General features: G+C 38.4%; 2 protein-coding genes across 2 annotated transcripts; one reads left to right on the forward strand and one right to left on the reverse strand.

The window, feature by feature from the left end:
• Positions 1-218: 218 nt before the first annotated feature.
• On the reverse strand, positions 219-2,022 carry LOC148803209 (uncharacterized). Its single transcript, XM_088894550.1, has 2 exons — positions 1,183-2,022; positions 219-461 (listed from the first exon to the last, which is right to left on the reverse strand). Exons 1-2 carry the CDS (start codon positions 2,020-2,022, stop codon positions 219-221), a joined length of 1,083 nt encoding a protein of 360 aa, XP_088750676.1.
• A 126-nt stretch (positions 2,023-2,148) lies between these two features.
• LOC148803210 (uncharacterized) lies at positions 2,149-14,873 on the forward strand. The gene is made up of 6 exons (XM_088894553.1): positions 2,149-2,216; positions 13,091-13,169; positions 13,233-13,379; positions 13,500-13,577; positions 14,013-14,117; positions 14,395-14,873. Exons 1-6 carry the CDS (start codon positions 2,149-2,151, stop codon positions 14,551-14,553), a joined length of 636 nt encoding a protein of 211 aa, XP_088750679.1. The 3' UTR covers positions 14,554-14,873.
• Positions 14,874-18,443: the final 3,570 nt, after the last annotated feature.

An 18,443-nucleotide genomic window follows, 5' to 3' on the forward strand; every position in this document is an offset into this window, starting at 1 on the left:
GCGGTCGGCCGACTTTGACATGAAGCGGTTGAGGGCAGCCACTCGGCCGATCAGTCTCTTTGTGTTTCCTTCACTAACCAAGGTGGTGCCATAGATAATATGGCTTCGATCTTCTTTGGATTGACCTTTATGCCTCGTTGAGTGATGACGAAGCCCAAGATTTTGCCTGAGGTGACGCCAAAGGCACACTTGATGGGGCTGAGCCTCATGTTGTACCTCTACAAGGCATTAAAGGTCTCGGTCAGGTCCAAGGTGTGGGCATCGGCCTTTAGGCTCTTCACCACCATGTCATTTACATAGGCTTTGACGTTCCTCCCCATCTGATTCTTGAAAACTTTGTTAACAAGGCGTTGGTAGGTGGCCCCGGTGTTCTTGAGGCCAAAGGGCATGACCTTGTAACAGTAAGTGCCATGCTCGGTGATGAATGAGGTCTTCTCCTTATCCTTAGGGTGCATCTTGATCTAGTTGTATCCGGAGAAGGAATCCATGAAGTTGAGTAGCTCGTACCCTGCAGTTAGGGGTGTAACGAGCTGAGCTTTTCACGAGTTGCTCGAGTTCGACTCATGAAAAGCTCGGCTCAACTCGATTTCAACCAAGCTCAGCCCAATTCAATGGCTCGATCCGAGCTCAAGCCTACTAGATCTCAGTTCGTGAGGCTCGCGAGCCGGCTCGAATATATATATATATATATATATATATATATATATATATATATATATATATATATATATATATATATATATATATATATATATATATATTTGATATTTAATATATATATATATATATATAATATAATAAAATTATAAAAAGTAATATATACAATAAAAATATTATAATTCTTAACTTTTTAAATTTAAAATAATTTTTTTTATATATAAATTTTATTTTTATAAAATATTTTTTCTCAAAATCGAGCTCGAGCTTATGAACTTTTGACTCGAGTCGAGCTCGAGCTCGAGGTTCTAACTCGAACCAAGCTTGAGCCTGGTACTATTCGGCTCAGCTCGGCTCAAATCCACCCTTACCTGCAGTGATGTCGACGAGGTGGTCTCTCCTCGACAAAGGAAAACTGTCTTTTGGGAAGGCTCGGTTGAGGTCTGTGAAATCAATATAGATCCACCACTTCCCATTAGCTTTCTTTACCATAACCATATTTAACAACCAGCTAGGGTAGTGTACCTCTCGGATGAAGCCAGTGTTGAGTAGCTTGTTAATTTTCTCTCCTATGGCCTTCCAACACTCCGATGCAAAGTTCATCTTTCTTTGCCGAACTGGCGTAGAGCTCGGGTCCACACTCATCCTGTGAGTAATGACCGAAGGGTCAATTCTGAGCATGTTAGCGGCAGACCAAGCAAAGACGTTGGCATTGGTTTTGAGGAAACTTACTAGTTCAGATAGGTTCTCTAGGGGAAGGTTGGTTCTGACGCAGACTGTCTTCCCGGGCTCGGCCTCGTCTAGGGGGACTAAGATGAGGTCCTTGGCTAGCTGGCCTCGGCTCGCCGGCTCCTCCCTGTGGTCGAGCCACTTAAGTGGTAGGGCTTCTTTATTCTTTCCCTTCAGTGCTGCCACATAACATTGGCGGATTGCTTGCTGGTCCCCTCGAACGACTCCGACGCCATGCTCGATGGGGAACTTGAAGGAAGGGTGGTAGGAGGAGATGGCCGCCTTGAGTTTGTGGAGTGTTAGCCTCCTGATGATGGCATTGTAAGGAGAGTCGATCCTCACGACCAAGAACTCGTTCATCCTCGTCACCTGTCGAGGCTCTGTCCCTACCGTGACAAGTAGAGTGATTCTTCCTTCCGGCCTGACTACGTTGTTGGAGAAGGCGATGAGTGGGACATCGGTTGGTAGAAGGCGCTCAAGTGCCAACTTCATCTTCTCGAATGCTTCACAGAAGATGATGTCGACCAAGGAGCCGTTGTAAACCAATATCCTTTTCACCTTGAAGTTCGCTACGACGGCTAAGATCACGAGCGCATCATCATGGGGGACCATGACCCCCTTCAAGTTCTTGTCCATGAAGGTGAGGGCTTCTTGCTGCTTCAGCTTTTTGGGAGCCGGCCTCTGGATGTTCAGCTGCCTAGCATAGACCTTGCTAGCTGAGGCCGAGGCTGCACCTAAGGCCGAGCCCCCGCTTTGACATTGATGACGCAGGCTAGTTGTCGGTGCAACTGCTATTTGTGGGAGGACGAGGCCCTTGCCTTGCCTCCGATGTACTACTTAAGGTGGCCACGGTGGAGGACTCTATCTCATTTTTCAACTTGTAGCAGTCCTCGGTATCGTGGCTGGTGCCTCAGTGGTATTTGCAGTACTTCTTTGTGTTTCCCCTCTTGGGGTTCCTTTTCATCTTCTCTGGCCATTTCACGTACTCTTCCTTTCCGACCTACATCAGGATCTGGGTCCGGGTGGAAATGAGTGGCATATACTGACTCTAAGCCAAGCCCGAGGCCTATGGTTTCTTGTCGTTGTTGTTGTTGTGGTGGTCTCTGGTGTGTCCGGAAGCGCGTCGTTAAATACCGGTTTAAACATTTATAATTTTATTCCGATTCTCAAACAATTACTAATGCAGTAAAGTGATGAGAATGGGTCATATCCATAGGGAAACAAGGGAAAAATAATTACGTACTCAGATTCGGGAGAGAAAACACAAAGGGGAGTTATAGAAATATAAAATTAATAAATTAAAAAAAATGGAATTCATTAAAACCAAATTCAAATAGTACTGAGAATAACAAAAACAAATAAATAAAAGGAACGAAATAAAAATGTTTGAGAATCCGATCAGAGGTAGCAGTCTACGGATCTCTCCTTCGACCCTCGAACTTCTCGAGCTAGGCCTTCTGTCTTACCTGACTGAATTTCAGATCTATAGAAAAAAAATAAAACACAAATTAAATCTAATAAAAATAAATTTGTCGGAAGGAAAAAAAATTAAACTAGAAATTAAAGAACAAAAAGTAATTCTAAAACTGAATAAAAAGTGGTTGGGATTCAAATCCAGAGGTGGCAGTAGTGGCGTTGGCGAACTACAAGTAGGAACCCCAACTCTTGCCTGGGCATCCTCCTCTTCCTCTACCCTTGAACTTCTCAAGATCAGCCTTCCTTCTTACCTGGGTGAATTGACCAACTCCTTCTACAGGGCCCCTGGGACCCATTTTATAGAGAAGGGTGGACACAACTAGAAATAGGGAGAAAGATGGAGGGCGGCAATTGGGACTTAGCAAAGTTAGGGATGCCCTAGGGTTTCTAATGGATGGCTAAGATGATTTTGGGGTGATCCTATGGCTGAAAATGGAAGGAGAGGGTACCCAATATTATATAGGGATAAGATTTGGGCACCCAGAAGTGGAGGGTGTATATTGGAACATCTAGGGTTGAAGAGTTAATATTAAAAGAATATGTGGTGCTCTAAATTGAATTGTTGGGATTTAGGATGGAGCGAGTGGCTGAGATTTAATGGTGAGGATCTGAATGGCGAGGATTAGCAGAATAGGTGGCACCCTAGGGTTTAGAAGCTACAAAGGAGAGCCCTAAAATGGATGGTGGAGATTAGAAGGAGTGGATGATGGAGATTTCACATCTAGGGTAGGAGTGGATGATGGAGATTTCACATCTAGGGTAGGAGTGGATGATGGAGATTTCACATCTAGGGTGGGTAGGGTTAGCTAAGGAGGAAAAGATTAGGTTAAAAAGGCTCCTTAGTGTTTTCTAATGAGAGGGGAGCATGGTAATATAGTAGGATGGGTGCCAACTGGGTTTAGTAGAAAAGAGGCGCCCTCCTGTTCTCAATTCTTTACAAAAACACCCCCCCCTCTCAGCTAGACTTCACACCAGCTTCCCAAAAACTACATTTCAGCCATGAAAACTTTCCAGTTTTTTACATAATTTGCACAAAGACCCTCAGAGGTCACATAATTGATTTTAACTGGGAAAAGGGTGCACTTTGACAATTCTAAGGCCGAAAATATCCCTAAATTGATGATGCCCTTAAGGCATCAAAATGCAGGGTTATCAGTCTCCGTTCTTTCTCTTTCTCTGGGCCTCCATGGGGGCGGTTGACCAATCCCTCTTGACCATCGCCAGCCGAGGCCTCCTCAATTGCAACGTATTTTTGTGCCTTCTTGAGGAATTCCGCCTTGGACTTCGGTGGGGTCTTGGGAACCAAGCACTTGAGGGCCGAACCAGGGAGGAAGCTGTTGATAGCGGCATGCATGGAGACCATGGGGTCGAGGTCTCAGACCTCGAGCTCCTCCTTCTTGAAGCAGTCAATGTAGGACTGCAGACTCTCCCCGCGCTTTTTCTTGACAGACATTAGGGAGACAATGCTCTTCTGTTATCGCCTGCTACTGATGAAGTGTGCGAGGAAGAGGATGGCAAATTCCTCCCACGAGCTGATGAAGCAAGGAGGGAGACCAGAGAACCAGCGTTGAGCTACCCCCTTGAAGGTCGCCTGGAAAATCTGGCACGTTAGGGTGTCAAAGTACCCATAGAGGAGCATGAGCGCCTTGAAACTTTCTAAGTGGTCATCAGGGCCGGTTGTCCCGTCATACATTTCCAACACTGGTGTCTTGAAGTGCAGTGGGAGAGGCTCGGAGATTATATCCGAAGTGAATGCATACATCCTTCCAAACGGATGGCTCTTCCTGACTTAGCGGAGCTCGTCCTTAACAACTCTAAGCTAGGCTTGCAAATCTATGATCCGTGGGTTGAGGGGGGCCTGTGCCCCATTTCGGTCCTCGCAAACTCGATGGGGGTCAGCCCGGACCCTGGAGTACTCGAATGCAGGTTGCGTTCTTCCTCTTGGCCTGCCGGATGTTCAGGAGAGAGGCACAGCATCGGGCTTCGGCCCTCGAGAGGGGGTTGTGATGGCCTGAGTGCCCGGCTTCGTCTTGGGGGTTCTCTCTTCAGTGGAAGTGATGCTGGTCGGAGTCTCGACCATCATTGCAAGACTATACAGACTCTTTCCCCCTTCGGCTGGGGGGTCTTGAGACTCTCGGTGGTTGGCTAACATTTCGGTTGTTGCCAGACTCTGAGAGGTCAGCTCGACATGAGTCGGTGTGGCCGAGGGCCAAGGGATCTGTGGACTCACGTTCTCCCTGATGGCCCGAGCCCCTGGTGGGGCAGCCACCCTGGTGGCAGCTTCCTTCCTGGGGGTACGCCTCATCCACACGTCGAGCGAGGTGGTCCAACTTATCGAGGACCGCTTGGAGTTGTTCTGCTGTGATCAGATTCTAGACGTTCCTGGTGTTCCTCACCATATTGGTTGAGGCTTAGGAGTAGATTCTTTTAGTTTCAGGTTAAGTTGAGGGAAGTCTTAGCGACATTCCCACAGACAGCGCCAATTTTTGATGCTCGGATTGACCGAGGTCAACACTGTAATTCGCTTCCCAAGTCAAGGTGAGGCTAAGGGGTCTGAAGCCTGAAGTTCGAGGTCCGGAGGCTGAGGTCCGTGGAGCGAGATGTCAGATGACTCGTGGGCAGGTCCTGCGAGGAGAAAGGGGTCAAAGGCCTCAAGTGGAAACCCAAGGCGAGGACTCCGACGGGTCAAGTTAGTAATGAGGTACGAAGTGGACGAGGTCCGAGGTGACCAGCACCCAGATGAGGCCACATGAGAACAAGTAATCTCAGAGACTAGTGAGAGGGCTTTCGTTCCAGATCCCTTACTTGGAGGGGGTCACCTTATATTTATACTTGAGGTCGCTTGGGGGTTGTAGAGCCCAGACGGTCGAGATGGATTCGGTACCAAGGTTTAAAATTTCGATATGATTTGCCCGATACAGGGCATATCGTATCATATCTTTGAAAAACAGATATGAGATACACATGGAAATTGGACGTCTTGTCTTTTTTTCATGCGTATTGGGGGTGTATTGGAGGTGTATCAGGGCATATCAGTAGCGTATCGACGAAAAAGATATAGCCAAAATCTAAAAATCAATAAAGGGGAAAAGCAAGATTTTTTTCCCCCAAATAAGCCTTCTTTTACTCCCAAATGACTCTAAAACTCCAAACCTCATTCCTAGAGTGCTAGATTTGCAAAAAATTGCAAGAAACAAGTGTGAATTGTTGATTTTTTTTTGAAAATTTTGCAAATTTAGAAAAAAATATGGCAAAAATAGGTAAGTTTTTTTCAATTTTTTATAATATCTTGTAATTTTTTTCTTGAATGTTTAAATTTATGTTGATCTACATTTCTTACACTCAAAATCATAATTTTTTTGTGTTATTAATAAATTTATGGAAATTTCATGAAGATATCTAGGGAAAATATAAATTAATAAAAATTTTGAAAATGTAATTTTTCTTTGCCTATAAAGACTAAATATGTTTTAGATCTATGGATTTATCTATCATATCCATAGAGCAATTGAAATTTCTTCTTTAGTATTTTTTTTTATTTTTTATATTTTTAGAATTAAAAAATAAATAGTAATTAATTATATTTTATCATTTGATCACAACATTGAATATATTATAATTCTATGGATGACCTATCATATCCACAAATCATGTGAAATTTCTTATTTAATAATTATTTTATATTTTATATTTTTAGAATTAAAAAATAATTAATTAATTAAATATATTTTATCATTTGACCACAATGATTGAATATAATATAATTCTATGGATGATCTATCATATCCACAAAGCAATTGAAATTTCTTCTTTAATAATTATTTTTTGAATTTATTATAGAATGTTTATTTATTTTTATAATTTTTGGAAATAAATAATAACTAATTATTGATTATATTTCACTTAGAAGTTGTGCCAATGCATGTTTTATGGTTGGATAAGAGAGTTGGTTTTTTCCCATCCCATAAAACATTAAAACTTAAGAATTATAATTTATAAATTATAGTTAAGCACAATATATTTCTTTATAACACCATTTAAATATAGTAATTTAATGTATATACACCTCATTGAGGTCTTATATTTAGTGTTATTGATGTGTTTTCACGATTTATTAAAGTATTTATAGTGTTTCCAAGCGTATCTATGTGTATCTTAGTTTTTCTCCGATACGCATGCATATCCCGATACATTTCTTAAAATTGTCTTTACGATACACTTGACATTTCCAATACTTCGAACCTTGGTCCGTACGCAGGGAGCGCGGCCATCCGAGGCCGCCATGTGACCTCATGCCATTGCTTCCGCAAAACCTGTCGAACTTGGGTGCGTGCGCGCCTCTGATTGGTCCCGACTTGATGCGCGCCCTAGGACACATGTAGGGTTGCGGTTGGACGAACCAAACCCGCCTACATCGCCAGGTATGGTCAAAGTCAACTAAGTGGTCTAGATCGGTGTGGGTAGACTTAATAATTTTCCTAATTATTTATTAAAATAATAATAATGAATTGTTATTTAAATAATAATGAAACAATTTTTGATAGATTATGATGTGGGGCATTTTGGTCAACCTAATTGATGGTGGACATGTGGACGCTATCAACAACACAGCGTCCCACTCAGCAAGACAGCTCGCCAGCTCAAGTACACAACCGAGCTAGAGCAAGATCAGCTCGCAACATCCAACATAGCAGAGCAGCTCGCCAAAGTAACACGTGGTAGTCAGTGTCCGGTACATGGCCAAGCTAGGGCAAGCTCAATCCTCCGACAGCCCCAGCTCGCCCGAAACAGTCCTGAAGGCAACGCCTGCATAAACGTTGTAACTGCAATACAGGGAGCAGTCCACCAAGCTAACCGCCTCAAGACCAACAGGAGACCTGTAACCAACGCACAGATCTAGCAATTAACTGACTAGTACACCCCAGAATTTAGGAAATGTCTCCGTACAAGGCTTAGAGATGTTACCCAACAGTACCTGAACCTCAGGTGACTATAAAAAGACCCCAGGACCACTTCAAAATGGTATGCACACATAAGCTCTCACTCTCTCCCAATTTCTATGATTGAACTACTTATTGACTTAAGCATCAGAGTGTCTTCCTGGGTAAAATTTACCTAGGCACTCTAACCTCTCTTTCATTTCAACAGATCCAAGCTCGAATCCTCAGCTCAGCTTTGCATCTCAACACAGTAGCTCGTTTCACCGCTGATTGAACCCCGTCTAAGCAACTTCATCAGACACGAGGGAGTGAATAGATTCTATGCTTCATCTATTGGTAGGCATATTTTGTGCCTCATCAAATTAATTTCCCAATTTAAATTTCCTAAATTTTTTAGTAATTATTTAGTTGAATAATAATAATAATGGGTTATTATTTAAATAGTTTTGGAGAATATTTTTTTACAGGTTAATTTCTTAATTTTTAATTACTTATTTAAAAAATAATTATAGATTATTAGTTAAAGAGTTTCCCTAAATCATTTGATAATTTTTAACTATAATTATTGAGTTTTATAGAAATTAGTAAATTATGCTAATTAGTAATATCTTTTATCAATAAATTATTGTTATAAAAATTTAATGAAATTTTATTAAATTACAATGAATAATGTAAATTACGCTAAACAATGAAATTTTGAACGTTTATTAATAACAAAAATTATTAAATAATGGATTGTTTATTAATTTTTGGTAGATTATTAAATTATTTAATATTTGTAAAATATTGGATTTTTCTGAAATAATTATTTCATAACTTTTGGTAGAATATTTTCTAGAATTTTTAAATAATTTTCATAACTAATGGACTATTTAACTATAGATTATTTAACAATAATGGAAGATGCCATGAATATATAGAAAACATCGAATTCCCCTTACTCTCCTCTCTTTACTTGAGATCACGTCTATAGATATAAATATTGTTTGATTTGGAAAACCAAATCTTAATAAATTATGGCCCTATCTTTATGAGAAAGTGGAGAGAATAGATGAGAATTAGAGATAGAAGTGAAGGAGAGGATAAAACATATATTGAGCTAATTAAGGAGAGAAATTAGGTTGTTATAGAAAGTGAGGAGACATGAGTTGTGGGGGGAGAGAGAGAACCCAATGGGAAGGGAGAGGAATGAAGGGCATGCTGAGATGGCAAATTCGCAGTGGTGGGAAGGAGGAGAGGAGAGAGAGTCGAGGAGAATGCAGGGTGCGATAATGGAGCAAAGAGAAACAAGGTGACGTGGACCATCTTACTATATAGATAGATAGATAGATTCTTTTCGAAAATGTTTTCCTTGACTCGTCCTCTCTACCCTTGAACCTAATGCAATACTCTATTGGAATTACCATGAGTTGACTAATGTGTTTTAAACCAACTTTCGCCTTTTTCTGAGAGGTTATTGTAGACTTACACTGGGATATCAATGGGCAAGGAGAGGTGACATATTGCTTCTACAAGAAAAAGGGGGCCCTAACATAGTAACACCCCCATTCTACAGCCATATACCTCCCAACTTTTGAAATTTCTATTCTCTTGCAAGCAAAAATCCTTTTCATGTGAAGTCATATTTCGAGCATTTATGCTAAAATAATTTAAAAAGAACCTCTAAGAAACTAAGAGCTTTTTTATCATTATTTAACTAAATGGAAGAGGACTCTAAAGCTCGTGAATTAGGGTCCATTTGGTTCGTAATTAGAATTTGAATCGAAATCCTCTGGAATCGGAATCGAAATAGTCCATTCATATAGTTTGTTTGGTTCTAACAGAAATGGGAATGAGAATTAAAATCAATAGGAATGGGATTTCATTCCCAAGGGAGGGGTAGGAAATGGCCATTCCCTTAAATGAGGGAATGCCATTCCAACAGGAATGGGAATGGGATTCTGATTCCACCCAATCAAACAATTGGATCGGAATAGCCCATTCCGATTCCGATTCCAGACCCCTATTCTTGCAAACCAAACAGACCCTTAGATTTGAAGGATTTTCCTGATCCTAGCCCTAGAAAATTAACTTGAACAACAATTTGCCTTAAAAAAATCAACAACGATCTACGCACTTAGCTGACTAATATGGTACCATGGTCAGGGTTGGGCTAGGTTTGGGCTTATAATGTCAAATAAAGAAAATTTAATTACTTATAAGGGAAAATTCTCGATCAGTACCCTGTACTTTGGCTTGAGTGGCAAATTGGTCCCCCGAACTTTAAAATGTGACAATCTAGTACCCAAACTTTCGAAATGCAACAATCTAGTACCTGTCATTAACCATCCATTAAGTGGCATGTGAAAAGACACAAATACCCTTCAAGCGTCATCTAATTTTCTTTATCAACTAACCATCAAAATTTTCTTCCCTATGACAACACTTTTGTCTTTCTTCTCCTCTGAATGTTCCGTCATTTTCGGACCAAAACCAAAGCAATTTCTTGGAGAAAAGTTATCCTTTAATTACTATAGTTATCTTATTCGAAAAAAGGAAAAGGAGAAAAGTCCCTGACCATCATCACTGATCTCTCTCTCTCTCTCAAGTATCAAGACAAATCCTTCAGTTCTTCTCTCTTTTACCTATAGGAATAAAATATTACTGTGTTAAGTTAAAGAAATAAAAATAAGTTATATAAAACCTGGAATTTTCTGTTCTTGGCAAAGACTTGCAATGACTTTCCAAGAAAGGCAAAGTCATTGCAAGTGTTTATGACAGAGAGCTTGGGCTCTGTTTCATTTTCTTAAGGAAGAAGATGATGAACAGTGTGTTTTATTTTCAAGGGTAATTTTGACATTTTCAAAAGTCTTAAATCGCACATGAGGTCATGTGATATACATAACTAATGGTCTATTAACGGCAAGTACTAGATTGTCACGTTTTGAAAGTTTCGGGTACTGGATTGTCGCATTTTAAAGTTCGAGAACCAAATTGTCACTCGAGCCAAAGTACAGGGTACTGATCGGGAATTTTCCCTATTTATAATTATTATTTTTATATTATATACAATATATGATATGTGATGTATAATACATAAAGAAAAATGTTGCATGGGTCCAAGTTGGGCTGGATTTGACTTGGCTTTGGACCTATGACAAAAAATAGGGCATGGGCTTCAATACATGTTTGTCATTCTTATATGGATGAAGACAAGGCCTCCATTCTAATTCTTAATGTGGGACATGGGACAACACTCACTGTTGACACTCAATACTGATTCAATTCCCTTACATTAAATCCTGTATTTGAGGTATTAACTCCTATTCTCTATTATTTACAAAACAAAACAAAAAAAAAATTATTCTCTATCCTTGAATACTATATTTAATTTTTTTTTGTTTTTTTATTTTTAAATTCTTAGTTAAGTCAAAAATTAATGATTCCATAATATAAAAACCTATATTTTTAAAAACAACAACGAAATGAAACCATTTTTTTCATCTAGTTGGTGGGTAAGTAGTTCAACCATTTGGGCCAAATGGATCAATCCAAAATGCCATAATTAAATAATAAAAATTAAAAATAGATAAATATATAAAAAAAAAGAAAATCTGTAAAAGATTTTGGAAACATCACTATTATTGTATATTGCCATATTAAACATAAGTATGAACCCAACAAATAAATATGATAAATATGAAGTATTTATCAATGATGAAAATAGAATATAAAATTTAAAATCAAGCAAAGTTGAAACCATTTTCTATCTAGATGGCATATTAATGTTTCAACCATTTGGGTCAAATTGGTCAAGCCATGGTTTCATGATTACAAAATAAAAATAAAGAAATACAAAAAGAAAATATGAAAAAAATTTTAATAATGGGCACATGTCTAATATTTTATATTTGACATATTAAAAACCACATGTGATAAATAAGAATTGTTTTTATTAATGATAGAACTTGAATATAAGAATTAGAAAAATTAATGTCTAATTTGTGATTCCACTAACTAGGTTAAATGGTCAAATTAGGCCACCCTGATGATAACCAAGTAAATGGTCCTTTGCAAATGGTTTGGTTGTAAATGGACTAGAAATCATTGTTAGGTGATGGATTTACCCATTTGACCTGTTGATTTAACCATAAGATAAAACCATGTGCTTAAAGTCAATTGCAATTGCATTTCCCTCCCAATTAAATAAGTTAACTTGTAATGTCATAAAATAAATAATGAAAATACGAAATATAAAAAATTATAAAACTTATAAAAAAATTGAACATGTCTTTAGTATTGTATATATTATTTATATCTATGATGCCAGAAGGTATGATACCAAAAGAATTTTAACCGATCATACCCCACTAATAAATTTTGATGAATACCACTTGATTGGTGGCATATGAAGGAACCTAGGAGTAGCTCCAAAAGAAGAAAATTGAGAGAAAGTAGATTGAGATGGTTTGATCATTTGCATGTAAAACCATATATAAATCTCTTTAAAAAGAGTGTTCAATTTAATATTGAAGGGCTAGAAAAGCCAAAGATAAATCGAGGACTTAGGTGGAAGTAATAAAAAAATATAAGTGTCCATAATTTGACGATGGATATAGCATTGAATGGTGAAAGGGGATTCATATAGCTGATCCCATATAATGGTGAAAGGGGATTCATATTTTTTAGTTCCTTATCGTTAAAAAAATCTATTTATATAAATATGTGTCTTCTTGGTCCTTGGCCATGTTGCATAGGCTCTCTTAAATGGACAATGGGACATGCATTGGAGTCTAACATTCCACAGTTTCTTGAGGGCACTTTTACATAACATTTCCTTTTTATCTGCTAGCTTAATTGACATGAATGAACAGATAAGATGAATGCCATTTTTGTATCAAACATTAATTAGTGACAAAGACAACATTTTAGACCCCTTCTTGCAAGTATATAGTGTTAGAATTCAAAAAATATGAACTATTTTAATAGTATATACTTTTCCATAGATGTGTCCATCAATCCATGTTTTCTCATTTTGCCAAGTCAGTTTATTGGGCACACACTGGATTCCAACTTATGTGTCCGTGTCATGCAACACTGGTCCAAGGCAATTAGGTATAGGTTCTTTATTCATAATGCATGAGTTGGAGGGTGATTTGTGTGTATTCATGCAATTATAATATATGCATTTTTTTTCTTTACACACATATACACAGAAAATAACTAAACAATATTCCTTATATCTATGAAGTATATTTATTAAATTTTACAATGCGATGTTTCTAATCTCATTAATATTTTGCCTCTAGGTTGAAAGTCCAGCTTTCAGATTCTACTGAGGGGACAAGAAGTCCTATAAGATCTACCAAACGCCTCAACCATTCAAATGTAAGACTTGTAGCCTAATTTTATATGGGTCCTATAGATGTGTGTTGACCTTTTAATTTGCAGGGAGAAAGTGCTGCACCTGCAAGCAGTCATTGTGATGAACTTAAACGCCAGTGTTCTGGGCCTGAAATTGACAACTGCACATCAGGGAACTCTGAGAATTGGATGGTGTTGTCAACCATAGGAGACAAGCCTGAACCCAGATTCAATGTGTTAAATATTCTCAACTCTTAGCTCTAAGTTTACTTTACACTATCTTCTGTTTAACTTAAAAGCTTGTCTTGAAAATATTCTTCTAAAGGCCAAGATTAAACTTGTTTCATCAAATAGCATGCAGCAGCTGTAATTGGGAGCAAAATGATAGTGGTTGGTGGTGAATCAGGTCATGGATTGTTAGAAGATGTACAGGTAAAGGGATGATAAGTTTCTCTTGGATAGCCTTCTTTCCTCTCTCTCTCTCTCTCTTAATGGAGTATAATATTACTATAAATTAAAAAAGGATAGCCCAAAGATACAAAGATAGAAACATCTCTACATGGTTAATGAGCTAAAAGCCTAAAACTGTGTATGCACATATAAACATATCTCCTTATACAAAAAAAGACTAAACAAAGGCTTATTTACATTGGCATCCCCTCTAGCTTAATGTATTTACTAAAACCTATCCTACAGTTTGTGTATTATTGCGTATTACTAAAACACTCTATAATTACACTTTTGACCCTAACATCTGTTCAACCAAATTAATCAAAAGAAAAAAAAAAAAAAAAAAACAAAATGTTGATTTTGTCCCCGGTTTTTTTTATGGAATCTGATAAAACTTTTTTTTTTATTTTTATTCAGGTACTTAATTTTGATAGATTTACCTGGACTACTGCTTCATCAAGGCTTTACTTGTCACCAAGTAGTCTGCCACTGAAAATCCCTGCATGCAAAGGTCATGGTCTGGTATAAATCTTATAGCCTCTTATTGCTGGCTGTATATTATTGTTCTTCCACATCCTCCATATTTTTTCCTTGTGAATTTCTATTTAATGCATTTTTACTGGAATGGTGAAATGGCAAAACCTCTTTCTTCTTCCAATATCAAAAAACATAGCGTTTTATTGATCAACCATTCCCTGAAATTGGATGATAACTAGCCAAGTCATGTCATACATAATGGACTAGACAGCTTTTGGAATGGCTACTGCTGAAAACTGTGGTGGTTGTTTACCTCAACTAGGTTTCTTGGGGGAAGAAGGTAGGAAAAACTGATCCAGCAAGTGGTAGATTTTCAGGTGGTGTTCTTGTATCATCACATTTGGTAGTGACTTATTCTTTTTCCCTGTTTCATGCTGAACTATTTCACGTTCCTTTTGGGTTTTGCAGTGTGGTCTTTTGATACAGAAACTGAGTGCTGGTCACTTATGGAAGCAAAAGGAGATGTTCCGGTACTCCATCGAACTTAAACCATAATAACTTGAAAGCATTTGTGAACTTTTTATACAAATAAATATTTTAATGACAAACCAAAATAAAGTAAATTAGAAGGGAAGTAGTAGTAAAGAAAAGATCAACCCCTATCTAAGACGCTATGCCATGCATCTCCCACCCTACCATACACGTCCAGCTGTGCCTATGTAGCCTTATGTGGTAGTTGGTCCTACTTCATTGTATGAGCTTTCACATTTGGATGTTTTTCTCTTTTCCTTATTGTAATCACCTAATTTTACACATGAGTGGATAAATTTCTTTTCATTATAATACATATTTATCATTTGTTTTTGTTTGAAAATGTATATTTATCGTATATTATCTTAGATGCTAAATGATTTTTTGATCAATAATAGAAGGACAATATGTGGAAAGTAGGATTCAAACCTGTGCAGGCAGAGCCAATGTGGTTTCTAGTCTTAGCTGCTAAAAGAAAATTACCTTCCATTTTTTTATTTTATTTTATTCCTGTCTTATAGTTGCAGAGTTGAAGTTCAATGAAAATAATCTAAGAAACTACTTAATTAGACCATGAAACTATTTTGGCAAAAGATGAAGAAATCAAGCAACCATGGAAAAATTATTCTATGAATGGCATGTATAGGATGCTAATGGAGGAGAGATTAGTAACACTAATAGTAGTAAAAGTAACATTTACCTTCATAAAATTAGAACTACTAAAGCATAGAGATGCAAAATAAGATGGAAAGGTATGGGAGAGGTAGGCTTATTATGGATAATTAAGCTTTTTAATAAGACGATGAAAAAAAGGAAGATGCTTGATGAATGGAGAAAGAGTACATGATGCCTATGTTTAAAAACAAAAGTGACACAAAGTTGTAATAATTATCGGGGATTATTAAGGCTTGGATGATATTGATGATGATGAAAGTATCATCTTTTGTGATACTTATTACTATTAGTCATATGCCCTAAAACCAATAATGTGACGTTGTAAAAGGGCATTTTTTTTATTCATGTTTTTGATATTGCAATGTACATGAATAGTCCAAAGCATCTATATGAAGATAGTGCATTCTTAAGTGTGTTAAGAATTTAAGATATGCTTATCTTGGTACAAGATATTTATATGGTTCCTGGTTGGAGGATCATCAAGAGGCTTTGGTGACCTGGATAGAATAGCACATATTAATAACTCCCATCAACCCAGGTGCAGGAGGGATTTGATCCTAAGTCTCTGCTGCTACGACTAGCAGGAGACCTAACCAACCAGCTGGTTGGCAGCTTGCAACTATTAGGCTGGCATTATCTATGCCCATTTATATACTTATATTATGAAAATAATAGAAAGTTAGAGCTTAAGTTTATGCGAGTCATGGAGTGAGGTTTCCTAAATAATTTTGTTAGTCGTCATGTTTTTTCCTACTGTTGATAATGACTGAAACTGAATGAGAGATGGCTAGGGGAGGATTGAAGGAGGAGATTATTTTATCATGGCAACAAGCTGGAGAAGGACCTTGAAGGTTGAGGCTAAGCAGTTTCTTTTTTGAAAGCTTTAGAGTGAAAGGGAAGAAATCTGAAAATCAGAGAATTAAACAAGGCTATGGTATTACTGGTTGGGAAAGAAGCTATAGTTTGGTTTCAGACATTCTTGGAGAAAGCAGTTCAGGTGAGTGGAAAGTTAGAGTGCAAAGAATCAAATGAGGTTAATGGTAGGAGATTTGAAGCAGAAAGGAGGAAGAACTCTAGAGGAAGGTTTGTGGCTTTGTTGGAGTTTTTTGGGGAAGGAAAAAGATAAATGGTTTGTTTCCCTGAAGGAAAGTTGGGGATTGAATGGAAAGAAGTGTCAACTGTTTTGAAGGACTTCTTTGCCCGAGAGGGATTTGGAGAAGGTAGCAGCTTTGAGAAGGAAGAACAATTACAAGTAGTGAATGGAGTTGGTGGAGCTGGAAAACAAGAGTTCCAGAAAGAGGTGTTAGACAGTTTTGTATGCCCTTAGTTTCAATCAGTTTTGATGTACTTTTGATATTTAATGTAAAGAAATAAAGTACATGTTTGATTCATGTTGTGTGGTATGCTTCTATGTAAGACCCTAAAACTGGACATTTAATGAGACTTGTGTTAGTTTTAAATGTTCACAGCCGTTGGATAAATCTAGGGAGATTTATCCTGCCAAGGCTGACACTGGTGTGCTGCCAACTGTTGGGGTGGCTTGTCTCAGCCACCAGGGTGAGACCCAAGGCACACGCAATGTTGAATTACTTGAACCCTTGAACCAGACTAGAATTCTAGTATTGCCCTGAACCTTGGAGATTGATGGGCAAAACTAGAAAGTTACACCTGACCCCTAGACCCGATTATGGTACTGCAGTAGGTGTCAGAATGGGTTGTCTTTGATATGTCAATCAGTGAGATCCTTAGCGGGGGTCAAAACCTGGGTATGTTGGGACAGTTTGAGAATTCATCTGAGTGGGTGATCATAGTGACGGGATCAACCCCTTTGTCGGACAAAGGTAATGATCGGGGATGCACTCTCTCTGATGGAAACCAAACTGCCGGCAGTTGATTTCAATCGTTGGAATTTTGTTTTGCAAAATTTATATATATGATATATATACTTATGTACGATTTCAAAATGTTTGCAAACGGTTTTAATTCCCAGGATCCATGTGAGTAGAGAGTGCATCACTGTTCCTTACAGCCGAGGGAGAGGTCCTCTCTTGTCGGGCAGTGCTTGATCATTATGGGCTGAGAGGTTAAGTGTAAGGCCATTAAGGATAATACCTAATGGGCTAATCTTGCATCTGCCCGCAGTCCCTGGGTTTTTATAAGATGGCTTGGCCTAGGGACCGCTTAGTGTAAGTGTTGGGCCCATAGGATCCATGTGATGGGCTCAAGGGGTTCACTGGGCTTTCTAGTGAATTCGGCTAGGCCTTGTAACAGAGGTTGGGCCGAAACCATGTGGTTGATGTGTAGATCAATGCTTGGGTCCCACGCCATACAAAAAAAGCCCAACTGGGCAGCAGTTTGGAAGACTATTGAGCACTTAATACATATTGGGCCTAAAGCCCACTTCGATCTGGGCTGATTTGTTCAGTCACTTAAGGGGGCAGATCTGAGATTAGGTTAAGCCCAAAAGCTGATCTAATCTGTAGATTAGATTAAGAGGAGTCCTAATCCAAATACAGATTTGGATAAGGGCAACTCCTAATATGATTAGGAGACTTAATCACTAAGAAAGAGGAGGAAAACCCTAATTTCAAATTACTTGAATTCGAGCCCTAGGTGTTTTTAGCAGAACATCCTGCATTCTTGAGATAAGATCTCAGATAACCCTAGAGAAGAAAATAGCAATTCGCCACCTTCTTCTCTAGCATTCTGTTAGACAGTTTGTATGCCCTTAGATTCAATCCGATTTGATGTACTTTTGTTATTTAGTGGAAATAAATTAAAGTGCATGTTTGATTCATGTTGTTTGGTATAATTCTGTGTAAGACCCTAAAACTAGACACTTATAGAGACTTGTGTTAGTTTTAAATGTTCACAACCATTGGATAAGTCTGGGGAGATTTATCCTGCCAAGGCTGATACTGGTATGCCACCAAGTGTTGGGATGGCCTGTCTCGGCCACCAGGGTAAGACCCAAGGCACATGCTGTATGGGATTACTTGAATCCTTGAACCGGACCAGATTTCCAGTATTGCCCTGGACCTTGGAGACAGATGGGCAAAACTGGAAAGTTACACCTGACCCCTAGACTCGATTATGACACTTCACTAGGTGTCGGATCGGGCTGTCTTTGATATGCCAATCAGTGAGATCCTTAGCGGGGATCAA

Source organism: Nelumbo nucifera, chromosome 1 (assembly GCF_055504915.1).
Source record: "Nelumbo nucifera cultivar China Antique chromosome 1, China Antique-T2T, whole genome shotgun sequence".
Taxonomy (NCBI): domain Eukaryota; kingdom Viridiplantae; phylum Streptophyta; class Magnoliopsida; order Proteales; family Nelumbonaceae; genus Nelumbo; species Nelumbo nucifera.

Coding starts and splice junctions, on each gene's coding strand:
- LOC148803209 (XM_088894550.1), bottom strand. CDS start 2,022: ATGGACAAGAACTTGAAGGGGGTCATGGTCCCCCATGATGATGCGCTC. Junction 462..1,182: donor ACACTGGCTTCATCCGAGAG/GTACACTACCCT, acceptor GGATACAACTAG/ATCAAGATGCACCCTAAGGA.
- LOC148803210 (XM_088894553.1), top strand. CDS start 2,149: ATGACGCAGGCTAGTTGTCGGTGCAACTGCTATTTGTGGGAGGACGAG. Junction 2,217..13,090: donor GCCCTTGCCTTGCCTCCGAT/GTACTACTTAAG, acceptor TTTTGCCTCTAG/GTTGAAAGTCCAGCTTTCAG. Junction 13,578..14,012: donor GATTGTTAGAAGATGTACAG/GTAAAGGGATGA, acceptor ATTTTTATTCAG/GTACTTAATTTTGATAGATT.